The following is a 26,545-nucleotide window of genomic DNA, read 5'->3' on the forward strand; positions in this document are numbered from 1 at the left end:
AGCCATGTTATTCTATGAACTGCTTTTCATTTACAGTAGCATTTAATGGAAAAGGCCACCGTAGGGACATATAAGCTTTTACTTACATGTCCATACCTTTACTAGAATGCTCCCTGCCTTCTGGGCTCAGGAGGCCTTCCTTAGGTGTAACTGACATATAGTAAAGATAGTGCTTTGCTCAAACACCATGTGTGTCACATCCAGTCTAGTTCAAGCTGTTTACACTGCTCCTGCAGTCAGCAATGGCAGGCCTGTTAGCAGTTTACTTGGGTCACTCTGAGTGGCATAAACTGTGCTTCAGGCCCTGGTGCACCCTTTAACACCCATACCCTAGGTGCCACTGCTACCATATACAGGGAGTGCAGAATTATTAGGCAAGTTGTATGAACCATGTTCTCAATGAAACCAAAAAACTCATTAATATCAAAGCTGAATATTTTTGGAAGTAGTTTTTAGTTTGTTTTTAGTTTTAGCTATGTTAGGGGGATATCTGTGTGTGCAGGTGACTATTACTGTGCATAATTATTAGGCAACTTAACAAAAAAAAATATATATACCCATTTCAATTATTTATTATTACCAGTGAAACCAATATAACATCTCAACATTCACAAATATACATTTCTGACATTCAAAAACAAAACAAAAACAAATCAGTGACCAATATAGCCACCTTTCTTTGCAAGGACACTCAAAAGCCTGCCATCCATGGATTCTGTCAGTGTTTTGATCTGTTCACCATCAACATTGCGTGCAGCAGCAACCACAGCCTCCCAGACACTGTTCAGAGAGGTGTACTGTTTTCCCTCCTTGTAAATCTCACATTTGATGATGGACCACAGGTTCTCAATGGGGTTCAGATCAGGTGAACAAGGAGGCCATGTCATTAGATTTCCTTCTTTTATACCCTTTCTTGCCAGCCACGCTGTGGAGTACTTGGACGCGTGTGATGGAGCATTGTCCTGCATGAAAATCATGTTTTTCTTGAAGGATGCAGACTTCTTCCTGTACCACTGCTTGAAGAAGGTGTCTTCCAGGAACTGGCAGTAGGACTGGGAGTTGAGCTTGACTCCATCCTCAACCCGAAAAGGCCCCACAAGCTCATCTTTGATGATACCAGCCCAAACCAGTACTCCACCTCCACCTTGCTGGCGTCTGAGTCGGACTGGAGCTCTCTGCCCTTTACCAATCCAGCCACGGGCCCATCCATCTGGCCCATCAAGACTCACTCTCATTTCATCAGTCCATAAAACCTTAGAAAAATCAGTCTTGAGATATTTCTTGGCCCAGTCTTGACGTTTCAGCTTGTGTGTCTTGTTCAGTGGTGGTCGTCTTTCAGCCTTTCTTACCTTGGCCATGTCTCTGAGTATTGCACACCTTGTGCTTTTGGGCACTCCAGTGATGTTGCAGCTCTGAAATATGGCCAAACTGGTGGCAAGTGGCATCGTGGCAGCTGCACGCTTGACTTTTCTCAGGTCATGGGCAGTTATTTTGCGCCTTGGTTTTTCCACACGCTTCTTGCGACCCTGTTGACTATTTTGAATGAAACGCTTGATTGTTCGATGATCACGCTTCAGAAGCTTTGCAATTTTAAGAGTGCTGCATCCCTCTGCAAGATATCTCACTATTTTTGACTTTTCTGAGCCTGTCAAGTCCTTCTTTTGACCCATTTTGCCAAAGGAAAGGAAGTTGCCTAATAATTATGCACACCTGATATAGGGTGTTGATGTCATTAGACCACACCCCTTCTCATTACAGAGATGCACATCACCTAATATGCTTAATTGGTAGTAGGCTTTCGAGCCTATACAGCTTGGAGTCAGACAACATGCATAAAGAGGATGATGTGGTCAAAATACTCATTTGCCTAATAATTCTGCACTCCCTGTACTAGGGACTCATAAGGGGGGAGTTAAGGTCATAGTGATTGGGGATACCAATTCACAAATACCAACTCAGGTAGAGAACACTGGGCCTGGTTACCAGTCTCCAGTGAACTTTCAGTCATAAATCAGCAACTATTAGTCCAAATGGGGGCAAAAAGTGGGGAAAACCTGCAAAAAGCCTGTTTTCCTACAACTCAATACATTCTTCTTGTGCTGAGACAATGCAAGAGGGTGACCAATGCATTTCAATTAAATCATGGCATATTACGGAATACAATGCTATAAAAACTTACACTGTTGCATTAGCAGTTTACAGCTCACAATGGGATTTGTGCAAAAATATGTAACTAATTAAAATATTAAAGAAGGAAAGGGTCGTTCTGAGCGGATTTAAAGCTGGGAAGCACACTAGCTGGTTGTAAGTGAATGTAGGCAAAGCCAGTCTCTTTGAAAGTTCAAAACCAACTGCAGACTTCAGGGAGGATGAATTAATTTCGGATAAAATTAAAAGATCAAACAAAAATGCAGACCATTAAAAACATTTAAAAAACTACTGATTTGGAACACACTGCTTGAAGTGGGGAAGACACCTCCTTTTTCTTGCATATCAGAAAGATCACATTCCAAATTAATGGATTCAAAAGCTGGTTTCACAGCTGCATAGTCCACAGGGCACCGACTTCAATGCTTGAAGCCGGACGGAGCTCCTTCTGGTACTCTGAGAAAGGTTCACAGGCACTGAAAGAGTGCGTGGCGTTCGCCACAACATATCTGAGTTGAGACAAAATGCCTTATCTTGTGATTAAGAAAGCAATAGCCTCGTTCTGTCACAGAGAACGTGTTTCTGCTCAAGAATGTCAGAAGATGGCAAGGAAGAGACCAGCATCAGAGGTTGTCTTCTTAACTGGTGAGTGTACGTCCAGCTAACCAAGTGCTTGAATGTATCATTATTTGAATATCCACAAATACCATCCTCTAGAAGAGCTACTTAGCCAGTTAATTTTTTATTCTAGACTCGAGCTGCAGCAATAGCCATCTAAGGGACGCCTTTTAAAGTGTGGTGATCCTCAACTCCAGGAGATTTGATAGAGTGGAAGTTACAAGGTAGGTAGCGAATGAAACTATGGGAAATTTCAGTTCATAATATAAGTAGGTTACATTGGCAAAGAAAGTGTGGAATGAGATCAATCTACATATTAATCATAATATCAAACTTTAAACAGACACCAGTTAGACAAGCAGAAGCACGGAATCCATAGGGCCATGCCACACGGACACCAGTTTAGCATGGGAATCTCAGGCTTGTCCTGAAACAGTCAACTTTGATGCCAAGAATGAGGATAAAGCATCTGCTTTTTAACTGTTGATACTGGGGGCAAAGTTCTTGCACAGAGAACAGACCGGTATGCCTACTTCCATTGTCTCCTTTAGGCTTAGGAGGAAAGACACCAGGACAAATATATATTTCAATTTCACAGCCCCATCCACCTCACATTATGAATTAGTTATACAAAGGTATGTGTCCAACTAAGGTCCTCTAACTCAGAGCCCTGCTACCGGTGGTATTTCAACCAAGGCAAGGGTTGAGCACTTTAAACAAACTATGCCATCAAACTGTAGTCTCTGCCAAGTCAGATCAAACTCCACTTCCTAAACAGTAACAGGGATTTTAATGTCATTGTTGCCACCACATCGTAAAGCCAATAGTTCAGGCCTTTTTCTGCAAAAGTGCATTATTAAATGATTTATTTAAGTGTCATTTGGTACGTGGGTGCTGCAATATTGAGTGAGTTGGCAAATTAATACGAATTGATAAGTGAGAGCGTGGATGGAGGGTTGAATAAAGAAGTGACTGGGTGTACCACTGATGCATTAACACACATTCAACCACTCACACAACCATACACACACACTCTCCAACCAATCAAACAATACTTTCAGATAAAAAAGCCACCTCTATTGGTTTAGTTTTGTTGCATTTGCTTTGTCATACATTTAGGCAGACAAGTCCAGTATGCTGAGTGTTGCTTGGTGGGAAAATAACAGCCGTGTTTTAAACTGACCCTTACGACAGAGCTCGTTAACAGCCCCTTGTAGCTTCCAAGTGCCCACACCTTCAGCCATTCTGGATCTTTAGAGCAGCAGCAGCATGTGGCATGATGGAACATGTATTACCAGGCAGGTGCCAGAATGCAAAATTGAATGGGTTACAAAGCCAGTCTGAATGTGATATATAAAGAACTACTGTGTTACACCAGCACTGCTGTGCGTCAGATCCATGCTGAATGGATGGTCCAAGTCCATGTTTTTATTTTGCATTCAGGAAATGGTAGCCTTACAAAAGAGAAGCTAATTATGAATGGGCATTGGCAACCTGCCAACTATGTCATTCAAATGGTAGAGGGTTCTAAACAAATATTGTTAACATAAGACAGGGGCGATTTATCAACTCTGGTGAAAGGACAAGCAGGGAAATAGGAGATTTAAGTACACGTGTATCCATAAAACACCACTTTTACAATGCAAAAGACGCAGAGCCTACAATATGCAAGAAATCCTTCAGCCAAAGTTTTGCAGCTCTTTCACGGTCCCAAGTGAAAGGATGACCCCGATTATAGCAAAATTGCTTCTCCACAGAAAAAGAAGAATGTGCATCACGCGGGATTACTTACCAGTACTCTTCATTATTCTTAGCCCTACTCGTTACAGTGATTACAGTTGAGATGACCCACCTCCATGACAGGAGATGCACAGTAAAATTCCGTCAATGAAGCCCACCCACACTCCAGGGTGATTCATACAGGTTATCATTCCCAGAATCCTGCGGGATATCAAAGTTCTGCCAAAGGTTTAGGAAAAAGGGTAGGAGGGATTGCAATGACTGGGACAAGGATGAGTAAGACTAAGATTAATGAAGATTAGTAAGTAATCAGGGCATTCTCTCTACATCCTTCGGCCCTGTAATTACAGTTGATGTATGGTAAAGAAAGAAGCCTTTGACTATTTAGACATAGACAATTTAAACTGTCAGAATGCACACCCATTAATTTAATTCATACCTGACATAAAAAAAAAAAAACACTGAAACAGAAAGTGAAATATTAAGGTCATCACTGGCTTTAGTATCTCACTATAAAATCTGATTGGTTGTCAACTATACTATTCTATCTGTAATGTTTTAGAGCTGTATTGTCTGAGGCCCAAGTGGCTGCACTACAGATCTCCTGTGCGCAGACACTTGCAGCCCAAGAAGCCACCATACTTCTTATCGATCTGCCTTGTACCAAATCCTGATCACAAGCAGTTTAATTTGCCTGATTAATTATGGATTTAATCCACCCGCTCAAATCATTTTTGTGGTTTTCCTCCCTGGTCTTGCTTGGCAAAAAGTGACAAATAGATGATGAGACTTCATGAAATCTTGAAAGCTGTTAAAATAAAAAAGAAAGCACTCTTAACATCCCAAGCATGTAAGGCAGGTTTATCTTCTGATGAATGAGAATGAGAATGAAAGAAAGACAAAAGAATCCCTCTTTTAAAGTATGAAAAGAAAAGCTAACCTTTGGTGTAAAAGGCGGATCAGGTCTTACAATTACTCCATCCTCAAAAAATCTAAGAAAGGTAGGGCGACACAGAAGAGCAGAAAGTTTCCCAATCCTACAACACATGTAATGGCCACCAGGAAGCAAGCCTTAAAGGAAAAACTTCAAAACTACTGAATCCTGAGGTTCATTAGGAGGACCGTGTAGAGAACTTATTACTGAAAGAAGATTCAGGTAAGGAGAACATGGTTGAACCACAGGCTTAAAAACAGATAAACTCAACTACTCTAGATATTAAGTGTAGGAAGCTGGCACTTTGTGTTATGTAAATACTGTGTAAAGGGTCCAGTGGTCTCCTAGTGAGTGGACAGGGCTTGTCATGCAATCCCAAAATACTCTATTTAGGGGTAGTGTGGTCAAGAAGCCTTAAATGTATCACAGAGAAGTGCAAGACATCTACAAACACACACAATAGTCAATAATTGAGACACACAACTCAAAAAGGACATCCACATCAACGTATAACAAGTATTTGCAATGCACTGGGTCTCGCATTTGCTCAAGTTAGAGCTATTAGTGTTTAAACTCCTAACTGAACATTTCTTGACATATAAATTAAATATTAAAAGTAAAACAGTTTCACATAAGTGAGCCGATTCAAAGCGCCATGCCATGAGCATGAAGGAGACACACACAAGGAAAAAGAAGTTCGCTCACAGTCAAAAGTATTGGCAAAAGTGCAATTAGCCATGTAACAGGGGTGATGTCCAAGGCGGTAACCAAACCGCCTCAAGAAGGGCTAAACGTAAAACATTTACCAATGATAACAAAGGATTTTTGAAGGGCAAGTCCATGAACGAGCGATAGTGATGGTCGTGAGGTGGGTGTGGTTAAAAGCCCAGATAGATAACACGTTGGAAAAGCAGCGCTCACGCACTGCTATTCTCGACCTAAACAGAGCAAGTACCTTTATATACGTTTAGGCATCAGAGAAAAATTGTTCAGGTAAGTACGTTTTTAAAAAGTAACTGTTTTCACTTTAAAAAGTGGACACTGCAATTTATGAGTTCTGCAATATTATCCTAAGGAGGAAAAACAAGTTCTGCAAACAGGTATAGTACAGTGACTTACAAGACCAGTCTCCTGGGGTTAAGGTGAGTAGTGTGCAAGGTACAAGGCAGAATCCACAGTACACCCTCAGTGGCACGAGAGTGGCCAAGTGCAGTGTGTAAAACAGCATCAGGTGCCCAATGCGTGCCTATGGAGAATGGTCACTGTGAAAAGAGACTGCAGGCTAGTACTAAGGGTGGTACTAGCCGGAGGGGGCACTCCCAACGACTAGCTAATGTTTCTGCCTGTGGAGGTGCCAAATGGGCTCTTTTTTTAGGGTGGGGGGGTGACTTCCTCTCTTGTGAGGGGAGCCAGATTCACATCTCAAAGGTGGCAGCCCTTTGAGGCTTGCAGCTTTAGGAAGGCTAATCACCAGGTCATCCTGTGGGAGGGGGTGTTACACCCTCTTCCCAGACAGGCCTTTGTTCTGGACCTCCTGAGAGCAGAGGACTTTCACCCTAGGGGTCCAGAATGGTGTCCCAGGTGGCAGGTTGGCAGAAACTGGTCAGCGAGCACACCAGAGGCTGGTAGGGTTTCAGGTCGTACCTCTAAGGTGCCCTCTGGGTGCATGTATTGGTAAATCCAACATTGGCATCAGTGTGGGTTCACCAATACGAGATGTTTGATAGCAAACACCCCTATCTAAAGTGAAGCCATCATATACCTGGGGAACTTGTATTGACCAGTGTCCAGCACATGCATCTAAAATAGCTTCCCTGGTCATTTACTATCTATACGAATTGACAAAGAGACAGCAGGGGTATATCTGCCCTCACATGTAATATAATGCACCCTTCCTTAGGGATGTAAGGTCCTGCTAGGGGGGTGACTTACATATATTGCATGCAGTGTTAGGGTATATGGCACACAGACTGTGTGCCATGTCATATTTTCACTTTTGTCTGCACCAAGACATGCAGCCTGCAAAGGCAGCCTGTCGTGCTTGGTGAGGGGCCCATAGGGTGGCTGCAGCCCTTAGGGATCCTCTTTAGCACTTCAGACCCTAGGTACCAGGGGTCCCATTTACTAGGGACTTACAAAGGGTGCTAAAGGATTTGCTAATTGGGAGGAAAAAAAAACTGTGCAGTTTGGGGAAAGGGCACTGGGGACCTGGTTGGCAATAACCCATTGCACTTTCAGTCGAGATCACATCATGTACCAGGCTAAAAGTGGGGGGGAGGGGGTAACCATGTCAAAAAGAGACACTAAGGAATTGATTTTACTTTGGGGTTCCCTAAATTCCTTAACTGCAAACCACTGGGATCTGAAAGTGGAGATAGAAAGACTAAAATGAAAATCTTCCATGAAGAACTGTAAACCAGATGTCACAAGACAAGATGATGCACAGAACATAACTTATCAAAAGAAAGCTAGTGTTTAGAAAAAGCTTTGATTGTAGAAGGGCTCCTGGAGTTTCTAACAGAGTTTACCACATTATCCAGAAAGCCCTTGTTTAGAAAATTATGCCTAAACTTCCGAACCAACAGATATGGGTTTAGAGGTAGATGATGTCCTCAGAGGAAAAGGAAGAATCTAAGGAGGAACCTTGGACATGCCTTTCATCATAGGGAAGAATGACTGACATGGCCAAAATGGAACTAAGAGGATTTGTTTCGACTTCTCCCACTGAATCTTGGCCTACACCTTTCGTAACTAGATGAAACCGAGGAAAGGCATAAAGTCATTTCTTGGGCTCTTGGGTCACTATCAGCAAAGCATCATTTTCCCAGGCTTTCTTCTCTTGAAATCGGGAGCAGTATATGAATTACAGCATTGTCCTTTGCAGCAAATAGATCAAGTTACGGCATTCCGAACTTCCTGCATATATTGCTAAAGATTGTCCGAGAAAGTTACAGGTTCTTGGAGGACAGAAATTCCCTGCTCAACAGGTCTGCCTAACTGTTGTCTACTCCCCTGATGTGAACAGCTGACTAACTCTGGGAGCTTAAAACCTTCACTATGTGATTCAGGGACCTGGATTGAGTGCTCTCCTGGTGATTGACAAAGGCCATCAGGACTGTGTGGCCCGTTCCTGAACAATACATCCTTCTGAAAAATCAATGCCTTGAAAAGTACCAGTGACCGGTGGATCGTCCCTAGCACCCTTCAGTTTAACGATCTCTACTTCTCCAACAGTGACCACTTCAGCTGGCAAGAATCAAAATTGATGGTAGCTCGCCATCTTGACCAGCGTCTTTTGTTAGAACCAGTGTTTGCTGAGGATGCATTTCCATTCCCTTGACACAGTTATCTGTGCCCATCCACCATCTCGGTTCTTCCTTTACATCCCAAGAAAGAGGAATCATGATGTCCAGCAAATTAACTTTTGTGGAATAAAATCTCTGTAGATGCAGCAAAAGTGAGGAGAGATGAAGATGAGCCCACTATACTGTAAAGACACGTGCCGCCAAATGCCAATGAATTTACCACTGCCTGGCTGAAAATTCTGTCCTGTTGAAGAGAAGCCTAATCAGATTTTGAAGGTGAATGATTCTGGAAGAATGGCTTGTCCTAAATCTGAATCTTTTCCCCAGTGAAAACGGGAACGCTTGTAGCACAGAGTTGCTTAACAGACGACCCAGGTTGGAAGTAACTAGCTTTGCCTTCTCCAGAAATTAAAGCATACCTGTTTGGATGGAGCATGCAGCAACCAATCGTCCAGATAAGACGTTTACATAATAACCCTTTTTACAATACTGAGGACTCATTTGTCCTTTGTTATCTGATGCAAGGCAGAAAATAACTTCTTTATTCGACTGCCAACCATTGGCTGTTGGACATCTTCTCCCAACCCAACACAAATAGGACTGTTTGTTTTTTAATCTTTCCTGTTTCTGCTTTCAAAAGGAAGGTGGCTTGATCGGATTCCTTGCTGATTGACCAAAAGTGCTACTTCCCTGAAGGCTGTCTAAAGGTTTTCCAAGTTGACAACCTAGATGGTTTTTGAAGAAACGTACTTGAAAAGGAATGTTTACGGTCTTTAAAAAGATTTTGCAATTTATCATGCAAGTCTTAAAAAAAAAAAAAAAAAAAAAACCTTCAAAGGGCATTTTTGAAACTGTAGATCTCTGGGCAGAGTCTGTGTTCCAGACATAAACTGCGAAAGGCAACCACAGAATTCCCACTTGCAAGAGCTTTAGATCTCACAAAGTCAAATAATATGTATGAAAGCAACTTCACCTAGTTTTCAATTGTTTCCAAAAGTCAGAACACTCAATGCCATCTTGGATTCCTTTAAATAAAGTTTTGAAGTCTGTAATTAAACATTGAACAGTATAGGCTCTATATACACCTGCTCTAATAGCTAAGAGATCCTGAAAAAACCCTGTTAAGAGAGGAATTAACTTTCTTATTTGTAAGGTGCTTCAAAATATTCTCCTCTTCTACTGAAGACCTGCCAACCGAACAAGCAATCACTGAATCAACATGGATAGCATCTGTCAAAAGTGTGTCAACTTTTCCCATAGAATATAATTTGGACATAAATCTTGGAAGAGCGTTTTTCTCTGGATCACGTCTAGCACAAAATGGTGAATTGGGAGCCCATCATTAACAGGCTTCTGGAACTGGACTCCTGAGAGGTAAAGGGCTTCTCAACGGGATAAAAACTCATGTTTTCTCTAATATGTGCCAAAGCTTCAGGTAATGTCTCTCTGGAAATATATTTTCCTTTATGTTCAGAGGTGAAGTGGTTTTTATACGAATCTGAAGAAACAACTGAAGCAGAAAGCACATCACCAACAGGCTTCTTGCTGGATTCTAAATCATCTTTGTGAAAGTTTTTAAAAGTATTGAAGACAATTTTTATCTTCTTCTCCTCAGTCTCAGTTGTGCCCTTTCTATGTATTTAGAGCAAAGAAGAGGAGATATTAAAGGTGCGAGGAGACCCCGAAGAGCTGGAAGGTGAGGGAGAAACGTCTCCTCTTGGAAGAATGCTTAACAATAATGAGGAATGAATAACTGAAGTGTCTGAATGAAGAGTCAGAAAACAGCAAGAAAAACTACCAAACACCAAATCACAATCCTGCACAGAGCACATATTTACCTGAGCATTCCTTCTGATAAATAAATGATTAAGGAGAAGGGCTACAAAGTTTGGTCATGCGCAGATTCCCCATCCTCTGTGCATGCGCAAGCACAGATCTATCTCTGCCCTGGATGATGAAGTGCAAGGAGCATACATATTACTGAACAGGCAACGTTGCCCTGCGCAGTAGGTTAAATAAAAATCCATCGAAGAAAGAGGGGACCTCTGCAAGACCAGCAAGCAGAGGGTTCCTCCCCATAATGGTGCGATCCTCCAATAATTCCTTAAAAAGACATCTCACGCCTCCCTCGTACCCGTCCTGGTCCTGAAGACAGGAAGACGAACAGGAGGCTTCTGGGAATGCTAGTATATATATATATCTATATATATATATATATATCTATATATATATATATATATATATATATATATCTATCTATCTATCTATCTCATCCTGGAGAGTGGGTGGAGTTTCATTTACAGAATTCACCTACACTTTTTCCTGTCCTGGAGGTGGGTCACCTCCAATGTAATGACTGTGACTAAACGAGAGACTTAGAGGTAATGCATAATTAATGAGACACACAAGGGACTGGTCCTTGTTATTTGGCCTTGAAAATAAGAGATAAAATAAACAGGCAACTAAGCGGTAATGAAAGCACAGCCATTCAGTTGCAAAACAAATCACAAGTAAAGCTTACAGCAGGCCATTTCCCAAGGTGACAACATGGAGAATTAAGACACAATTAATAAACAAAGAGCAGCTGTGGTCACAAATTAGCAAAGAACAGCAGTGGTCACCAACCACATGATCTGAGCACCATTCTAACGGGGTTTGTCACTGCTGACTAAGGAACGGTTATCGGCTATTAGAGACGATGGGAGTGACCTAACCACCAAAAGTAAATCAATAACCTGGTGAGTGCTTGCCAAACTAAAGAGAATGGACTCTCACTAGCGCAGGAACAGGCCAAGGAGGTCCTAGTAAGAGGACAGATAATATGGCAGATAAATACAAGGCAGACCACAGGAGTGCACACTTAATGAGTCAAATAATGAATAAATAAAATTCCTTGTCTGCTAGCAGTTAGCTCTTGAATAGAACAGAAAATATTATCACAGAACCTTGGCATAGTAACACAGGCAATGAAGCATACGTTAAATATTAGGCCGTGCTCTAACACAATACACTATTTGAACAGGGTGAAGAAAAACAAACAAGATGAAAACAAAATTAATATGCAAGGAGCACCTACGCAAGCAAGATGCCACATCAGCCTCATACACTTGCCACCATTCTAACATGCCTGGTAGCTTCAGGCTGAAGGATAGTGATCAGGGCAGGAGATGCAATCAAAGGGGTACCTGGCAGCAAGTGGTCCAATCAGCAGAAAAGGGTCTACAGAACTACAAAGACTCTCAGCAGTGTCAGCAGGCGAGAAAAAGTCATGAACCACTTTAAAGGGGACAGACAGTGAGGAAGAAGACGTTGAAATAAGGAGTGTAGACTTATGGAGACCAAAACAGAAAAACTGTCGTACACAACCATGGCAAAAAATGAAAGAACCCTTATTACAGACACATTGTCCAACAATCTGATGAATTAAAGGGCACTCTTTTAATAGTTGGCTTTTACTAGCAAAATGCCATCCCTCACTCACAAGGAGCTTATGGTTGAAGGTGACTTAAGCCAAGAACCCATACTGTGGTGGGTGGAGTTAAACTGTGATTGACAATCTAATAGAACAATGGATGTGAAACATCCACTAAAAGCCTACAAAATTATTTTCCAACAAAACATAGTGTGGCAAAACGACTACAGCTATCTCAAAAGCTAGATGTAAAAACTAGGGTTGTATCACACAATCTCACATGCCAGAACCATGCATGCCTTAACAACGTGGTCAGAACCACGACTGCGTCTTTTTCACACATGCCTCTACATGAATTTCATTGTAAAAGCATGCTTAGTAAAGTCATATGTTGAAACAGCATGCGTGGTTGTGTCATACAACCCCCACCTCTTCACCTAAAAAAGTACTCCAACCCCCCCCCACCACCTGCCCTGAGGCCCAAGACTACCCCCACCCTAATAAGTAGACTATATCGAACCCCCACCCACCCTAAGCGCTAACAAAAAAAAAAAAAAGAAAAACTACCTACGCCCTAAATCCATCCCCATCGCTACAAGCTACCCCCAAATCCTGCCCCACTTACCTCATCGCTCCCTGTCCCGATCCCACCCCTAAAAAATTAACTACCCTGTCCCAGCACCCTAAGCCCTAAAAACTAAACTTTCCCAAACCCCCACAACCACCCCTAAAAAATAAACTACCCCGAACACCTACCCACACTAAGCACTAAGCACTAAATCCAACCCACCCCTAAAAACTGCCTCCTCAAACCCTGCCCCAGCCCCACTTAACTCACTGCGTCCTCTCCCGATCCTTCCTCTTCTCCTCCCAGCTTTTCTTAAACCTTCCCTGCCCCTAAAAACTAAACTACCCCGGCCCCCCTATACCCACCCTTAAAAATTAAACTACCCCTACCGTCCTCCACCCGTAAAAAAATAAACTACCCTGAACCCCCCACTCATCCCTAGCCCTAAACAACAAACTTCCCCAACCCCCCCCACCGCCGCCACAAAACAAAAATACCCTGAACCCCCCCTCACCCTAAGCCCTTAATCCACCCCCTCCTAAAAACTACCCACCAACCCTGCCCCAGCCCCACTTACCTCACTGCGTCCTCTCCCGATCCACTAGGCTCATCTCTGCCTTAACCACGCATGTGCGTAGTTTGGCACATGTGTGGTTAAGTCAAAGAAAAAGGCAGTTGTTCAGGCAAGCGTTGTTCTGCTTGCATGGGAAACGTCTGCGTTGGTGACGACGCGTTCTTTTTGACGTTTCCCAAAAACTAGTCATTCTTGGACAGATTTTAACAGAGATATATATATATAGATATATATATATATATATATATATATATATATATATATATATATATATATATATATATATATATATATATATGGAAAATGTCACTTACCCAGTGTACATCTGTTCGTGGCATGAGATGCTGCAGATACACATGCTGTGCATATCCCGCCATCTAGTGTTGGGCTCGGAGTGTTACAAGTTGTTTTTCTTCGAAGAAGTCTTTGAGTCACGAGATCGAGGGACTCCTCCCATTTCGGCTCCATTGCGCATGGGCATCGACTCCATCTTAGATTGTTTTCCCCGCAGAGGGTGAGGTAGGAGTTGTGTATATAGTAATAATGCCCATGCAATGGAGTAAGTATGTTCACATAATGTGACAAAGTATTATATTTACAAATTTACAAATGTACGAGTTTAATTTTGATCAACTTACACCGGCTACAGGCTCCCGGGGAGGTGGGAGGGCGCATGTGAATCTGCAGCGACTAATGCCACGAACAGATGTACACTGGGTAAGTGACATTTTCCGTTCGGTGGCATCTGTCGCTGCAGATGCACATGCTGTGCATAGACTAGTAAGCAGTTATCTCCACAAAAGCAGTGGTTTAGCCTGTAGGAGTTGAAGTTGTTTGAAATAAAGTTCTTAGTACAGCTTGACCTACTGTGGCTTGTTGTGTTGTTAACACATCCACGCAGTAATGTTTAGTGAATGTATGAGGCGTAGACCATGTGGCTGCCTTACAGATTTCTGTCATTGGTATATTTCCTAGAAAGGCCATGGTAGCTCCTTTCTTTCTGGTTGAGTGTGCCTTTGGTATAATAGGCAGTTCTCTCTTTGCTTTAACATAGCAGGTTTGAATACATTTAACTATCCATCTGGCAATGCCTTGTTTGGATATTGGATTCCCTGTATGAGGTTTTTGGTAAGCTACAAACAATTGTTTTGTTTTGCGAAACTGTTTGGTTCTATCAATGTAGTACATTCGAGCTCTTTTTATGTCTAATGTATGTAATGCTCTTTCAGCTACAGTGTCTGGTTGTGGAAAAAACACTGGGAGTTCCACAGTTTGGTTTAAGTGGAACGGTGATATAACTTTTGGCAAAAATTTTGGATTTGTACGTAGAACCACTTTATGTTTGTGTATTTGTATAAAGGGTTCCTGTATGGTAAAGGCTTGTATTTCACTTACTCTTCTGAGAGATGTGATAGCTATTAGGAAGGCTACTTTCCAAGTTAAGTATTGCATTTCACAAGAGTGCATTGGTTAGAATGGTGGACCCATGAGTCTCGCTAATACAATATTGAGGTTCCACGAAGGAACTGGTGGTGTTCTCGTTGGAATGATCCTTTTTAGACCCTCCATAAAAGCTTTTATGACTGGGATTTTAAATAGCGAAGTTGAATGTTTAATTAGCAGATAAGCTGAAATTGCTGTGAGATGTATTTTAATGGATGAAAAAGCTAACTTAGATTTTTGTAAGTGGCTTACAATGTGTGTAGCGGACACGTGTAATGGTTGAATTTGATTATTATGACAGTAATAAACAAATCGTTTCCATTTATTTGTGTAGCAATGTCTTGTAGTAGGTTTTCTAGCCTGTTTGATGACCTCCATACATTCCTGTGTGAGGTTTAGATGTCCGAATTCTAAGACTTCAGGAGCCAGATTGCTAGATTGAGCGATGCTGGATTCGGGTGTCTGATCTGCTGTTTGTGTTGAGTTAACAGATCTGGTCTGTTTGGTAGTTTGATATGAGGCACTACTGACAGGTCTAGTAGTGTTGTGTACCAAGGTTGTCGTGCCCAAGTTGGTGCTATTAGTATTAGTTTGAGTTTGTTTTGACTCAGTTTGTTTACTAGATACGGAATGAGTGGGAGAGGGGAAAAAGCGTAAGCAAATATCCCTGACCAGCTGATCCATAGTGCATTGCCCTTGGACTGAGGGTGTGGGTACCTGGATGCGAAGTTTTGGCATTTTGCGTTTTCTCTTGTTGCGAATAGGTCTATTTGCGGTGTTCCCCAGTTTTTGAAGTAGGTTTGTAGTATCTGGGGATGAATCTCCGATTCGTGGATCTGTTGGTGATCTCGACTGAGATTGTCTGCCAACTGGTTTTGAATTCCTGGGATGTATTGCGCTATTAGGTGAATGTGATTGTGATTCGCCCAATGCCAAATTTTTTGTGCCAAGAGACACAGTTGTGATGAGTGTGTGCCTCCCTGTTTGTTTAAGTAATACATTGTTGTCATGTTGTCTGTTTTGACAAGAATATGTTTGTGGGCTATTAGCGGTTGAAATGCTTTCAACGCTAGAAACACTGCTAGTAGTTCTAGCTGATTTATGTGAAGTTGTTTCTGCTGAGTGTCCCATTGTCCCTGGATGCTGTGTTAGTTGAGGTGTGCTCCCCACCCTACCATAGAAGCATCTGTTGTGCTCACGTATTGAGGCACTGGGTCCTGGAAAAGCTGCCCTTGATTTAAATTTATGATTCCACCATTGTAGCGAGGTGTGTGTTTGGCGGTCTATCAACACTAGATCTTGTAGTTGACCCTGTGCTTGTGTCCATTGTGTTGCTAGGCACTGTTGTAAGGGACGCATGTGTAATCTTGCGTTTGGGACAATGGCTATGCATGAGGTCATCATGCCTAGTAGTTTCATCACTAATTTGACCTGATACTTCTGGTTTGGGTGCATGCTTTGTATTACATTTTGGAATGCTTGTACCCTTTGTGGACTTGGAGTGGCAATCCCTTTTTTTGTGTTAATTGTTGCTCCTAAGTATGGTTGTATTTGACGCGGCTGTGTGATTTTTGGTAGTTTAGTGAGAAACCTAGTTTGTGAAGGGTTTCTATGACGTTTTTTGTGTGTTGAACACTGTTCTTGTGTGTTGGTTTTGATTAACCAATCGTCTAGATACGGGAACACATGTATGTGCTGTCTTCTGATATGTGGCGCTACTACTGCAAGGCATTTTGTAAATACCCTTGGTGATGTTGTTATTCCGAATGGTAACACTTTGAACTGGTAATGTACTCCCTGGATTACAAACCGTAAGTATTTCCTGTGTCAAGGATGTATGGGTATATGGAAGGACACATCTTTGAGATCTAATGTGGTCATGTAGTCTTGTTGTTTGAGAAAGGGGATTACGTCTTGAAGTGTCACCATGTGAAAGTGATCTGATTTGATGTAAAGATTTAGTGTTCTGAGATCTAATATGGGTCTTAGAGTTTTGTCTTTTTTGGGTATGAGAAAGTACAGGGAGTAAACCCCTGTTCCTTTCTGGTGATTGGGTACTAGTTCTATTGCATCTTTTTGTAACAACGCTTGGACTTCTATCTGTAATAGATCCATGTGTTGTTTGGACATGTGTGTTTTTGGAGGCACATTTGGTGGTAATTGTAGGAATTCTATGCAATAGCCATGTTGGATGATGGCTAGGACCCACGAGTCTGTTATTTCCTCCCAATTTTGGTAAAAATATGTTAGTCTCCCCCCCACTGGTGTTATGTGTTGGGGATTTGTGACACTGAAGTCACTGTTTGTTTTGAGGGGTCTTTGGACTTTGGAACTTCCCTCTAGTCTTAGGGAACGGTCCACCTCTGTATTGTCCCCGAAAGCCTCCTCTCTGATACTGGCTGTGGTATGTGAGGTTGAGGGTTCTGTGGTTTGGCCCCGAAACCCCCCTCTAAATTGTGTCTTCCTAAAAGTGCCTCTGCTCTGTGGGGAGTAGAGCGCGCCCATGGCCTTGGCCGTATCTGTATATTTTTTCAGCTTCTCGATAGCTGTGTCCACTTCCGGCCCAAACAACTGCTGTCCATTAAAAGGCATATTAAGCACAGCCTGTTGTATTTCGGGCTTGAATCCTGAGGTGCGGAGCCATGCGTGTTGCCGAATTGTGACCGCTGTATTTACAGTTCTTGCAGCTGTGTCTGCTGTGTCCATTGCTGAACGTATCTGGTTATTTGAGATACTTTGGCCCTCTTCTACCACTTGTTGTGCACGTTTTTGGAATTCTTTGGGCAGATGTTCAATAAAGTGTTGCATTTCATCCCAGTGGGCTCTGTCATATCTTGACAGCAAAGCCTGTGAATTTGCAATGCGCCATTGATTGGCTGCTTGTGCTGCCACTCTTTTTCCCGCTGCGTCGAACTTGCGACTTTCTTTGTCGGGTGGTGGTGCATCTCCGGAGGTGTGTGAATTCGCCCTTTGGCGTGCTGCGCCTACTACGGAGTCCGGTGTCAGTTGCTGTGTGATGTACATAGGGTCTGTTGGTGGAGGCTTGTATTTTTTCTCCACCCTAGGAGTAATGGCCCTGCCTTTTACGGGTTCTTGAAATACTTGCTTTGCGTGTTTCAACATTCCAGGTAGCATCGGAAGACTCTGGTACTGACTATGTGTGGACAACAGAGTATTAAATAAAAAGTCATCTTCGATAGGCTCAGCGTGCAGTGTCACATTGTGAAAAGCAGCTGCTCTGGACACCACCTGTGTGTAAGCAGTACGGTCTTCAGGTGGTGATGGTTTTGCTGGGTAACAGTCGGGACTGTTATCTGACACAGGCGCATCATAAAGATCCCATGCATCTATGTCATCTTGGCTCATGCCTGTGTGCGTTGGAGACTGCACCATAGGTGGGCTAGCAATTGGTGATGATTGCGGTGAGCGTTGTGGTGATGGTGGCGGAGTTACTTGTTTTGCCACCTTTGTTTGTGGTTGTTTATCCTTCTCTTGGAAAGACAGTTTCCTTTTCATCCTTATAGGAGGGAGAGTTCTTATCTTCCCTGTCTCCTTTTGGATATGGAGCCTTCTCTGTGTATAATCTGGCTCCCCTGCTTCTAGCTCTTGCCCGAATTTATGGCTTTGCATTTGTGTGGAAAGCCCTTGTTCCTCGGTGTAGGAACTTGTTTTCGCCTCCGAAGCCGGATGTTTCGGTATTGAAACCTTTTCAACTGTCTTTTTCGGCTCCGAAGCCACTTTTTTGAGTTTCGGTGTTCCGATCTCTCGGTGCCGACTGATCTCGGTGGCGGTATCTCGATGTCGAGATTGTTCTGACCCAGTGTCTCGGGGCCGAGTCTTTTCTGTGCCGGTATCTCGACCGGAGTCGGATGACTTCGACACATGTGTGCCCTTTTTCGGTGCCGATGGACGGTCACCGATTTTTTGGGTTAAGCCATGGCCTGCCGGCGGTGGCGTCCCCTGGGCTTTGATGATTTTTACGTGAGTTTTGGCCGGGGCTGTTTTACTCACGGTTTTCGGCGTCTGTTCTGTTTCGGCCTCGTCCGAGTCAGAGTCAGCGATGGAGAAGGTTTCTTCTTCTTCCAAGTCGTGGTGTTCTGACGGCGCCGACGCCAATTGAAGCCTTCTCGCTCTTCGGTCCCTCAGCGTTTTCCTCGACCGAAACGCTCGACAGGCCTCACAGGTATCCTCTTTGTGTTCGGGAGACAAACACATATTACAGACCAAATGTTGATCTGTGTAAGGATACTTGTTGTGGCATTCGGGGCAGAAGCGGAATGGGGTCTGTTCCATTAGTGTTGTAGACGCACGTGGTCGGGCCGACCAGGCCCCACCGGGGAATCGAAACCCTGAAGGGCCACCGAAGCTCTTCTAAATTCGGTGTCGATCTGCGTTAACTAACCCGATACCGAACGCAAACAATACCGTCGAATTTTTCCGATATCTAACTAACTTTCCGAACCGAAACACGGAGCGAAGAGGAACACGTCCGAACCCGATGGCGGAAAGAAAACAATCTAAGATGGAGTCGACGCCCATGCGCAATGGAGCCGAAATGGGAGGAGTCCCTCGATCTCGTGACTCGAAAAGACTTCTTCGAAGAAAAACAACTTGTAACACTCAGAGTCCAACACTAGATGGCGGGATATGCACAGCATGTGTATCTGCAGCTACACATGCCATCGAACATATTTTAACAGCAAAGCTTAGCAAAGAAATCCCCACAACGTAACTCTAAAAACATCCCACTGAAGGAAGAGAATCCCAATGAAAAAATATAAAGGTAAATGAAAATGTCCACAAAAACTTAAGGCATGAGAATCAAAGGAAAAGTGGTGCAGAAAGCGTAACGTAGGCCATGCCAGAGGCTGCAATGGAGGCCTGTGTACATTAGCAGACCTGGCTAGCCAGCACAAACGATTATAAGGGGAATAGCAGGCTTTTCAACTTTTCAAGTCCTTCCGTAACTCCCAAATAATCCCAACAAAAAGGGAAACATTAGCTCACACATGAAGAATATTTTTTAGACACAGTGCTTTTAGTGTTCAAAGCACAAAACTGAAAACTAAATTAACTTTGATTAAATACAAACCTAAAATGCAGAGTATTCCATCGGGTCTGGATTTGCAGCTTTGTTTGAGGATGCTCTGAACTTGTCTAAGGCGGCTGCAACTAAACAGAAAGGAAAAAAGGAAAGGAATAGTTAATAGCTTAGTATTCACCATTGTAAATGAAACATTATAACAGAGGCACAAACACTGAATGGATGGCATCAATGGATATTTTATAGATTACATTGACGCTCTTAGGACACAACTCCCAAAACATTTTGCGCACCCAAGTGACACACGACTGAACAAAAACCAACACAGATTTTTCAAACCACAGAGTCCCCCAACGACTTGAGAAAATCTAGAATGTGGTACGTTTTCTAGAGTATACTTTTAGGGCCATGGCCCGCAAAAAAGATAATTAATTGAGTGACGGGTAATGTAGCCATGGAAAATGCATGGAATAATTTGTTGGTGTTGGTATCCCTTAAAGTAATGTAAGCCTGTTTCCATAGTTCTAGGGTGACCAAAGATAAGCAACACTCCCAGGGTCTCGGCAAATGGTTAAGAATGGTAGAGAAACTCCACATGTCCACCATGCCTACTTCCACAAATCCTCTTCCCTGTGGATAAACTTGAGATGTAAGAATAATCTAGAATATACAGTCAAATTTATGATGTGCAGATTCCATGTGCACTCCTTGGAACGTCAAGGCTTGTGCAAGTTGCAAATCTTGGGACTTGGTACTAAAGACAATTATTTTTGCAAACTTTGACAGTATTATGAAGAGTAATCCTGATGTAGTTAAAAAAAAAAAGAAAGAGTTGCAAAATATAGCAGCTGTGCTATTGCAGGAACTTTTTCAGTGCAGCATAGGGTCACAAGTGCCACTCTGCTGGCTTCCAGCTTAGTATGTTGCAAAGTAACAGATGACTTTCCCATCACTTATAACAGAATACCAAGAGTATGACTTCAGGCAGTGGGGAAAGGGAGGTTAATGGTACTGCAAGTTGCAGCCACTGTGTTTCTCCACTGTCACTCAGGGCTAGTAGCTAAGAGTGGCAGAGGGGCAAACTACTGCCTGTGGCTGGCTTCCCCACAGAACTGCCAACTGCAGAATATATATAATGAGTGATGCAAAACATATTTTTTTCATTGTTTACAAAGCATAAAACCATCTGTCTTCAAGTATGAATAAAGTAAAAAAGCACTCTAAAAACAAATAAATCTAAAATTTTAAATAGCTGAGCTATTGGCTTTGCCATAGCTTGTTTGAAGCGGCATGCAGCCCATGTGTCAAGAGATAAGATGCCCACATGTCAAGCAATCTTAGAACAAGTTTCCTACTAAAAACCCAGATGGTAAGCCTATGTCTCAACGCACATGCGCACATGCATAATAACAAGGCTGCCATTTTGTTTTATTTCTTATTTACCGTTTCAAAATGGTGGATGCCCATCTTGCTATGGTGACCGTACCCATGTCTGCAGGCAAAGGTCATGACACATGCTTGCTATGGTGACCATACGCATGTCTGCAGGCAAAGGTCATGACACAAGCAGGATGACCGAGCTGCCATTTTAAGTTTTTTTTTCTTCCCAATTTACAGTTTCAAGACAGCAGATGCACATCATGATTGGTAAATTAAAAAAAAAAATTAAAAAAAGAAAGCGTGAAGGCACATTTTAACAAAGGAATGGACCAGACACCAAAATGCAGCTGTCAGGCCCTCCAAAATATAAAACAATATTTGTAAAGAAAAACATGAGAAGCAACAGTAGGATGGGGTTTAACAGTCCCGTGGTGGGGATGGGAGCGAGCTAAGGGAAAGTAAAGCCACAAAGCAGCTAGAGCAATTGGGAAGAGAGAAGAACAATGGCGGACTTGAAAGGGGGAGTTCTTGGAAATATTACAAAAATATGTATATGAATGTGAGGGGGAAGCATCACATCGGACAAAGGGTTAGAGCAAAAAACCTATACATCCCCATGAACTTCCTAAAGTTGAAGGAAAAAAAAAAAAAAAAAAAAAAAAAGGAGTTCCCTCAACTAACCAGTCAAAGGATAGAACTCCCTATGAAGTTCCTAAAGTTAAAGAAGAAACAAAACAGGAGTTCCCCCAACCAAGCAGTCAAAGGATCGAACTCGTCCAATCAGATCTACGCAAAACCAGAATGCTCATGGGGCAGAGTAGCTACAAGAAGAGAGCGGCAAACCATAAAATCAGAAGGAGGGAAGTGAGACCGACAACAAAACCATCAAATCATGAGTCCCAGAACTCTAAAGCATGATTTGCATTGTCTCTCAAGGCTCTCTCTCAGCCTTACACTGTTCAACATCTGCAGGACTCCCTTTGTCAACATTGTCAGCACCCATGGAATGGAATGAACATCCTCTGCAGACAACACCCAACTCATCATCTCACTATGAGAAGATTCCCCCGCTCCCCTCCCACCATAAGCTAGCCTTGAAAAATCATAAAATGTTACTAGACCTGCAGGTCTAGTGACATAAGTATTCTACTGGACCTAATTACGATGCTCTTGACTGGCTTCAAATTATGAGATCCTGGGTAAATATTTTAACTTAATGAACCGTCACTTTTTTCTTTACCACATATGAGAGCACCTTCTCATACATCATCAAATGTTTAGTCTATTAAATCAAACACTTCTGTTTGATTTAATAGACCAAACATTTGCTCCATAAATAATACAAATCCAGCCACATATAGGACACATGACCACTGACTTGTCTCTCAGTTCATTAACCGCATTGCCATCAGGGAGGGAGCAGGAATGTTTCTCAAATCATGTTTAAAATCTAACACTTTTAATAACACAGTAACCACGGCCAAGCTCCAGAAAAGACTACAGCGCATACAGAATACCTCCAGGACATCCCCGCCACAGCCACATCACAGCCCACCTGAGAGACCTGCACTGGCTCCCCATCAACAAAAGAATCACGTTCAAACTCCTCACCCACGCTCACAAGGCACTGCACAACACTGGGCCAGTATACCTCAACAGACGGCTCTCCTTCTACACCCCGACCCGACAGCTTCACTCCACTGACCTTGCCCTCGCCACCGTCCCAGGCATCCACAGAACAATCGCCAGTGGCAGATCGTTCCCCCACCTCGCCGCCAAGATGTGGAACACTCTTCCCACCCACCTGCGACAGACACAGGACCTGCTTAGCTTCGGGAGACACCTCAAGACTTGGTTGTTCGAGCAGCAGCAGCCTTCCCCCCCCCACGGGTGAGTAGTGCTCTTTAAAAATGCTTTGATTGATAAATCAATGACACTTATTTGCAATCAGCAGATTTTCCATTGAAATGGCCACAAAACTTCCCACTGACATGCGGTTTTGCTGATAAAACTGTATAGCGTACAATGTTTGAAAATCTAGTTTCTGCAAATATTTTTCATTTGCACATCACCAAGTACTGATTTGTTTTGCTCCTATTTAAATCTTTGTTTGCATCACACTTCTGAATTAGTGTTATTTTGTCATTCCTGATATATTTTTAAACACTTGTACTATTAATTTTCAAGCTGCGTAAATGTGTGCAAGAAAAAAGAAACCTGACATCTTACAGCCTTTTGTTTCACAATGTTTGTCAGACAGCTCACTTGACAAAAAGCTGGAATTCTAATAAGAGTAAGAAAAGTAAGCACCATTTTCCAGGATAAGATATGAAATAATTAGTAAAAAGAAAGGCTGCAAGCTAAAAACAAGACTTAAAAGCAACTTTACTGCTCATTCACTTTCTGAATGAACACAACACCTGCTCCTTCCAGCTTAAGTTCACTCACCAGAAGGGAGACGAACCATCACTCTAGTCCTAGTCACCAGCAAGCTAAACTATGGCAACACACTCTACGTAGGAATCACCAGGCACATCCTGGAGAGACTTCAGACCATACAGAATTCAACAGCCAGATTCATCCTCGACCTCCCCAAACTGACTCACACCAACCCCCACACCTCAAGAAGCTCCACTGGCTCCCCACTAAGAAGAAATGCCAATTTAAGATGCTGATCCACACCTACAAAGCCTTTCACAATCAAAGATCAGCATACATCAACCACTGCCTTAACTTCCATCAATCCTCCAGACACCTGCGCTCTGCTTCCCTCTCCCTCGCATGCCTCCAAACCTCCTCCTCCCCCACACACATCCACTGAAGCAACAGTGGAGGACACTCCTACAGACTTCATTCTATCTTCTGGAATTCAGGAAAGGACTCTAGGTCTGGCTGTTAAACTGGTCCCTAAGTGGCAATGTTCTCAGCAGCTGGATACATTCACAAGTGATTAACCGCACTCTATGAATCCTGATTGACTCAAGGGGCTGACCAAAATCCCACTCTGTGTATATTGAAACCCATAGCCATAATCGAAAAAAAAAAAAAAAAAAAACACACACACACATGAAAAACCCACAGAATTTCCTAAACTCTGAAAAATACAAAAATCATTGAAGAACCCCACACAAACAATTGAAGGAACCCCACAATAAACAATTTCAACTTCTTTCAAAATGTTAGTGAGTTTGGCTCATGAATAATTCATATTCATCTGTCACTGAGAAAGGATGCAAACTGTGTTAGTCCTATAGAAAAGCTGTACCTTCTAAACCAAATGCCTGAAGAGTAAGCAATTAAATGTTAGAGACCAGAATTCTGTGGTGACTTGGCAGTGATCGAAATGTACTACATTTTGCATGAAAGAAGAACATTCATTTAAGACCACAAAGGGGCAGAATGAGCATCAGACGCTGTGAATGTGCTCGGGCCTATACCAGACAGATGGCGGTTTGTACCAAGAGACCACATTCTCCGTCACGGCAAATAATGATGCTATGTTTTTGCTCTAACTCAGCACATTCAAGTAATTCCAGAGTCACCACAGCTGTTGAAAAGGATGGAGTGGTGGGAAGAGGCTAAGAGAGGAGGATGTAAATCAAAGCCCACACTACAGCGCCACAGAAAATTCTAGCACAAAACTAGTGAAACTGTGACATCTTAATCCTCCAAATCATCCACCATACAGATTTTTTGAATTTCTGGCTTGTTTTAAAATTCTCTGTTAAATCGATTCTAGAGCCTATCAAACTGTATTCCCTTAGACTGTTGATAGCAGGCGGGTGATGTGTGTGCTAACCCTCAGGTCACCCTAGAAAATTCCATAATGAACCAAAATTATGGGATACAACAATATGTGATTATGGCCCCTTTTCTGAACAGGCTGCATTACCAGAGTTAAGCTCTATCTTTAATGACGAGTGTTATAAAAATGAGTCAGAAGATGAAGACCAGTGTAAATATTGAAACTAAAACACATACACAGCAAAATACTGCTAAGTAGATTCTTTTGCGTAAGGGTCTATAACTTCCATCCTTACAAAAGCAACCGTGCAAGTCTTTAACTATGAGAACAACAAAAACTGTAAATCTACCATGATATCATGACAGCAAAGTGTAACAATTGAAAGAGTGATTCAATAACATTACTATTTCTTTATGACAGACAAAGCCTTCCAAGCATGAACATCCAAAATAGACAAATACATACATTGGCAATTAAAATGGCATCTGTAGTCTACAAAAAGGCTACCTGGTGCCCAGCAACAAAACCTAACAGGAAGTCAAATGGATCAATGTGACCATGCTCAAAATACTGTGGCCTACAGGGTGTGGAATTTAATAAAATATCTACTTGCCGATAGGACACGTTCCTTCCTAAATCTAACTGTCCTGTAAAAACAAAAAATCTACTTGTCCCTGTGGTGCCATGTACAGTGGCTACACATTAAGGCAACAATCTCATCATATAAGAGCTCTGATAATAGCCTCTCTGATTATGCCTAATACTATAGTAGGGCTTGAAGACCAGCAATTTTCTTGTTTTGCCACCTTTATGCAGCTCTAGAAACTGCGGTTGGAGGCAGCGGTAAGCAAACGTTCCAGGGTTGGAACGCCCTTCTGAGTCTGTGCAAACCTGCTACCTTGCATGTTTTATGGGTTTTCACAAGATCTTACCTAATGTTTTCCAAAACTCGGAAAAGGTGAAAATTTACTCCTGAAAAGGGCAGAAGTAAAACTTCTTCCAGGGTTGGGGAAAAAGTGGTTACATGGAAAGTAAACTTCTAAACACTCAACATGTTTACGTATGGGGAAATCTACACATGCATATTTGCTTGTGCTAAAATGCAGTTCACAAATATTTTCTAGGAGTATGATTTCTCGGTCTACTTCTGTAAACTCATGTGAATTCATGAAATAAGTAAATCTGCACTAATAAAAAGACATATAGCAATTGGGCTCCTACTTAGGTCTGTTGTTAACCAATAGCATTTGTTTTTATTAAAATCCTATATTTCTCTCTATCCATCTATCGGTGGCTTTACTGTGGGGGACAGCAATCTGCTCTTTCACAAGGAGCATTTTAGAAGGCAAGGAAATTTTGTGCGGTGCCAGAAACTACTGTGGCAATATGTAATATGCGCTTTTTGGGATCGAAAATATTTTTGCTTTTTGCCAAAGTTTGCTACAATGGTAAGGGCCCAGCAGCTCCCACAATAACGTTTTACAAAAGCCATGTCAAAATAAGACATGCATATACAAAACCAAAAGACTGACACCAACGTTGGACCTATTGGCTTTGCCTGTGCTTGTTTATTCTCATGTTTCTCATAATCTTGTTGAAACTGATTTTCCATTATGAATATTGTTTGGAATACT

The 26,545-nt window shown here is 42.3% G+C and overlaps 1 protein-coding gene across 1 annotated transcript in view; it reads right to left on the reverse strand.

Moving 5' to 3' along the window:
- Window positions 1-26,545, reverse strand: part of DNAAF9 (dynein axonemal assembly factor 9) — a 597,478-nt gene that overhangs the window by 498,787 nt on the left and 72,146 nt on the right. The window contains exon 2 of the mRNA XM_069205040.1: window positions 19,835-19,914. Coding sequence (XP_069061141.1) covers window positions 19,835-19,914 — 80 coding nt within the window. The remainder of the gene's footprint in view (window positions 1-19,834; window positions 19,915-26,545) is intronic.

The sequence above is a fragment of the Pleurodeles waltl genome, chromosome 1_2 (genome assembly GCF_031143425.1).
Source record: "Pleurodeles waltl isolate 20211129_DDA chromosome 1_2, aPleWal1.hap1.20221129, whole genome shotgun sequence".
Taxonomy (NCBI): Eukaryota; Metazoa; Chordata; class Amphibia; order Caudata; family Salamandridae; genus Pleurodeles; species Pleurodeles waltl.